The sequence below is a fragment of the Trichomycterus rosablanca genome, chromosome 9 (genome assembly GCF_030014385.1).
Source record: "Trichomycterus rosablanca isolate fTriRos1 chromosome 9, fTriRos1.hap1, whole genome shotgun sequence".
NCBI lineage: Eukaryota > Metazoa > Chordata > Actinopteri > Siluriformes > Trichomycteridae > Trichomycterus > Trichomycterus rosablanca.
Window position 1 is genome coordinate 3280686 of NC_085996.1, and position 5000 is coordinate 3285685.

The 5000-nt window shown below is 43.9% G+C and overlaps 1 protein-coding gene across 1 annotated transcript in view; it reads left to right on the forward strand.

Moving 5' to 3' along the window:
* The first annotated feature begins 558 nt into the window (after positions 1-558).
* Positions 559-5000, forward strand: part of LOC134320315 (dynein axonemal heavy chain 8-like) — a 24647-nt gene continuing 20205 nt past the window's right edge. The window contains exons 1-7 of the mRNA XM_063001673.1: positions 559-803; positions 1100-1341; positions 2413-2553; positions 2738-2969; positions 3679-3821; positions 3912-4046; positions 4124-4246. Of these exons, the coding sequence (XP_062857743.1) occupies positions 590-803; positions 1100-1341; positions 2413-2553; positions 2738-2969; positions 3679-3821; positions 3912-4046; positions 4124-4246 (1230 nt within the window). The 5' untranslated portion in view covers positions 559-589. The remainder of the gene's footprint in view (positions 804-1099; positions 1342-2412; positions 2554-2737; positions 2970-3678; positions 3822-3911; positions 4047-4123; positions 4247-5000) is intronic.

Here is a 5000-nt window from a genome sequence, read left to right on the forward strand (position 1 = left end):
AATGCGATTAATCGCGATTAACTATATGAAATTCTGAGATTAATCGCGATTAAAAATTTTAATCGTTTGACAGCCCTAATATATATATATATACTGTATATGTGTGTGTGTGTATATGTGTGTGTGTATGTATGTGTGTATGTATGTGTGTGTGTATGTGTGTATGTACAGTATATATATATATATATATACTGTATATGTGTGTGTGTGTGTATATGTGTGTGAGGATGTATGTGTGTATGTACAGTATATATATATATATATATATACTGTATATGTGTGTGTGTGTATATGTGTGTGAGGATGCCAGGGCCTTGTTTACCCCCAGACATTGCCAGTAAAGTCTGTGTGCACCACTAGGGATTTGAACCCTGGATCCTGGCATAGTGGCCACCCAAGCGCCCATAAATAAATATACCGCCTCTATATGCATTAACTACTAATAACAAGCATCTAACTCACCCCACAGTCAGTTCCATTACATCAGTGAAACCAGAACCGATGATCATGACTACACTATAATCACCTGTTTACGTTTTGTAAATGTTTCCGGCAGTTATACGAGGCGTCGCGGGTGCGTCACGGCCTGATGACCCTCGGCCCGAGCGGAGCCGGAAAGACGACCGCCATTAACATCCTCATGCGCGCCATGACAGAGTGCGGCGCTGCTCACAGAGAGATGAGGATGAACCCCAAAGCCATCACCGCGCCCCAGATGTTCGGCCGTCTGGACGCCGCTACCAACGACTGGACCGACGGGATCTTCTCCACCCTGTGGAGGAAAACTCTCAGAACTAAAAAGGGTGAGCATGAGCTGGGTTTTAAAAACTCTTCCAAAGTTATCAGCCATTTGAAGGGCAGAGTGAACCATTGTTCTGGTCTGAAGTGAGAAAAATTAACAACTTCAGGCTTTAAAACCCCCAGGATTCTTTGCTGTATTTGAAGTAGCAGCATAAACCAGTACAAACACATAACTGCAGCTCATGTATTAAACATGACATTAATATTATTCAATTATTATCTTTAGGCTTTGTAAATGTTTTCACTCCCTCAGAATGAGCACTGCACACTGCACATCATGTATTTATTCTTTATTCAGGAGAAAACATCTGGATTGTGCTGGATGGGCCAGTAGACGCCATCTGGATCGAGAACCTGAACTCGGTGCTGGACGACAACAAAACTCTGACCCTGGCGAACGGTGACCGGATCCCTATGTCCCCGAGCTGTAAGCTGGTGTTTGAGGTGCACAACATGGACAATGCTTCTCCCGCTACCGTCTCCAGAGTGGGCATGGTGTTCATGAGCTCCTCCGCTCTCAGCTGGAGACCCATTCTGCAGGTTCTCATTTATAACTGCTAACTCTCACTTACTGCTTAGTCCTGATCAGGGTCAAGGGGGATTCAGATCCACCCAGGAAAAAAGCTAGATGCAAAGAAGAAATACCACATTGACAGACAGACTCAAACCTAGAGGGAATTTAGATCTGCTAATCCACCCACTGGCAAGTATTAAGAAGTAGGAAGAAAATAAGGATTCTGTGGGAAAGTGGATCTTATGATCTTAAGTTCTAATGGGCTGAAGGGATTCCTCATTACAGGCAGCTGTAGCCTAGCGTTTAGGTACTGGACCAGTAATCAGAAGGTTGCTGGTTCAAGCCCCACCACTGCCAGGTTGCCAGGGCCCTTAACCCTCATTTGCTTAGATTGTATACTGTCACAGTACTGTAAGTCGCTTTGGATAAAAGTGTCTGTGAAATACTGAAAATGTAAATGTACTGCTGCAATAGCGGCCTCTGCTGGCTGGTCGAGACACCGCATGACACAGATGGTGAATAGCGGAGAGCAGTGCGTGACTCTCAGTACGCCATACTGATCCCTGCCCACCTAATGCAGGTGAAAAGAAGTGGCTGCTACACATGTGTCGGAGGGGGCATGTGTTAGGTACTGTGCTCCTCAGTCAGGGTCGAGATTTACAGCAGTAGAGCAGATATTTATATGAGATATTTATACTACAGAGATACCATCAGCCAGAACCAAATTCCTTGTGTTTATCCGATAAATCTGATTCTGATTCTGAGATATAACTGGGGAATTGGATGTGATTAGATTTGGAGAAAAAGGGAAAGATGCAACCATGCTGCTGTAGAAATAAAGTCTCAAATAAAATAAAACATGATGTGTCGTTTTCCCTTGGTGGTTACAGTGCAGTCAAACTAAATAAAAATATAAATGTACAATATTTATTCTTCCGTAACAGGATTCCTTAACAGGTCTCACTCTCATCATCTGCTTAGTAAAATAAGGAATAATAATAATGAAGCTTTTTGTGACCAGTTATAAGTCTGGTTAATAACAATTCAAGCTGCAGTATATCAAAGTGTGTGTGTGTGTGTGTGTGTGTGTGTGTCAGGGCTGGACCAACAAGCGCAGTGCTCAGGAAGCTGACAGCCTGATGAGCCTGTATGATAAGATATTTGAAGATGCTTATATATTCATGAAACAAAACCTCAAGCCAAAAATGCAGCTCTTGGAGTGCAACTACGTTATGCAGGTAAACTACAGTCATGCAGTATGAAAGAGTGTGGTCAGTACTTCAGTACTTCATTATCAGCATCCAGATCAGTTTTAAATCTTTATTAATGATCATTACACTTGAATAATTACTCGGTTACTATTACGTTACTTTACTGCGCTGATACCCGTACTGGTGCTCACCACCTGACGTGTGTGTCCAGTCGGTAAACCTGCTGGAGGGTCTGATTCCTCCTAAAGATGCTGGAGGCACGTTGAGCAGCGAGCACCTGGAGCGCCTCTTCGTGTTCTGCATGATGTGGAGTCTGGGAGCTCTGCTGGAACTGGATGACCGGGACAAGATGGAGCTGTTCGTTCGCTCTCATGAAAGCAAGCTTGACCTGCCACCGACAGAGCCTGGCCAGACCATGTTCGAGTACATGGTCAATCAGAACGGCAAGTTTACCACATCGACTTAATAAAGCTGGAGGCAACAGGTATTCCTGGTGTTTTTGGGACTGTGGGGTATTTTGGTGATTGGAATCGTGTCTCTGCTTCCGGAAGCAGATCAGGGAACAAACGACTGCGTCCAGCCTAATAAAAAATGAGCCCTCACTATTAGGGATGTAACGATGCACCACCAGACAGTTAAAAATCCATTCACATGTGTAACGATTCAAATCGGTTTACATGTACAGTATAATGAATCGATATTGACTTTAAGCAGCAGAGGGCGCTGGTGCTATTCACCTCGCCTGGTTGAAGTCACTACAGGGTTGCCAGGTTCAGAATGTATTTATGTGAGGATACTTTCTTTATTTGTATCATTTATGTATTTATTTAATGTGGGGTTTGTTTTAAAATTTCATTTCAGCTTTTTTACACAAAAAGGGAAACGTGCAGCATTGTTTTGCATAGTTTGCACCTACCTCAGAAATAAAAGGACTTTCATTATTTAGATAAATAAAAGATAAGCACAAATGCAGTATTTTTTATTTTTTTTTAAAGAGAATAATAAAAGGAAAATTTGTCTTCAATTTAATTTTGTTTAAAACAATCTGGAAAAATTCGTATCGTGAATCGCATCGTGGGTAGTGTATCGTTACATCCCTACTCATTATTGCTGATTATTTGCAGCCTATAAAGTGGATTTTTTTTATTTCAGGTGACTGGGATCACTGGAGTAAATACGTCGTGCAGTACGTCTACCCCACAGACTCGGCACCAGACTACACGTCCATTCTCGTTCCCAACGTGGACAACACCAGAACGAGCTTCCTGATTGAGGCCATCGCAAAACAGCGCAAGGTCGTCACATATCTAACTGCTGGAACACACGTGGACTGTGTGTCTCTGACCCTTGATTAGAAATTTTGTGTGTGTGTGTGTTGTGCTTAGGCTGTTCTCCTCACCGGTGAACAGGGGACTGCCAAGACGGTCATGATTAAGGCCTACACGAAGAAATACAACCCTGAGATGGATCTGTTCAAATCCATGAACTTCTCCTCCGCCACGGAGCCGATCATGTTCCAGGTGAAGGAAAGGAAGGAGATGCAGTAAAACTCACCATTACCGATGACTGATTCTGATTAACGCCGTTCTGATTACAGCGGGCAGTAGAGAGTTACATAGAGAAGCGGCTGGGCAGCACATACGGACCCCCCGGCAGACGGAGACTGACCGTTTTTATTGATGACATCAACATGCCTGTCGTCAATGAATGGGGAGATCAGGTCGGAAAATTAAACATCGATACAAATATACACCGATCAGCCATAACATTAAAACCACCTCACTGTCCATTTTATCAGCTCCACTGACCACATAGAAGCACTTTGTTTTTAACCTGCTTTCACCCTGTTTTACAATGGTCAGGACCCCCACAGAGCAGCTATTATTTAGGTGGTGGATCATTCTCAGCACTGCAGTGACACTGACATGGTGGTGGTGTGTTAGTGTGTGTTGTGCTGGTATGAGTGGATCAGACACAGCAGCACTGCTGGAGTTTTTAAACACCGTGTCCACTCACTGTCCACTCTATCAGACACTCCTACCTAGTCGGTCCACCTTGTAGATGTAAAGTCAGAGACGATCGCTCATCTATTGCTGCTGTTTGAGTCGCTCATCTTCTAGACCTTCATCAGCGGTCACAGGACGCCGCCCACGGGGCGCTCTTGGCTGGATATTTTTGGTTGGTGGACGATTCTCAGTCCAGCAGTGACAGTGAGGTGTTTTAAAACTCCAGCAGCGCCGCTGTGTCTGATCCACTCATACCTGCACACCACCACCATGTCAGTGTCACCATGAGAATCATCCACCACCTAAATAATACCTGCTCTGTGGGGGTCCTGACAAAGCATGTAGACAAACAGATGGACTACAGTCAGTAATTGTAGAACTGCAAAGTGCTTCTATATGGTAAGTGGAGCTGATAAAATGGACAGAGTGTAGAAACAAGGAGGTGGTTGGAGTTAAAGTCCAGTTTAA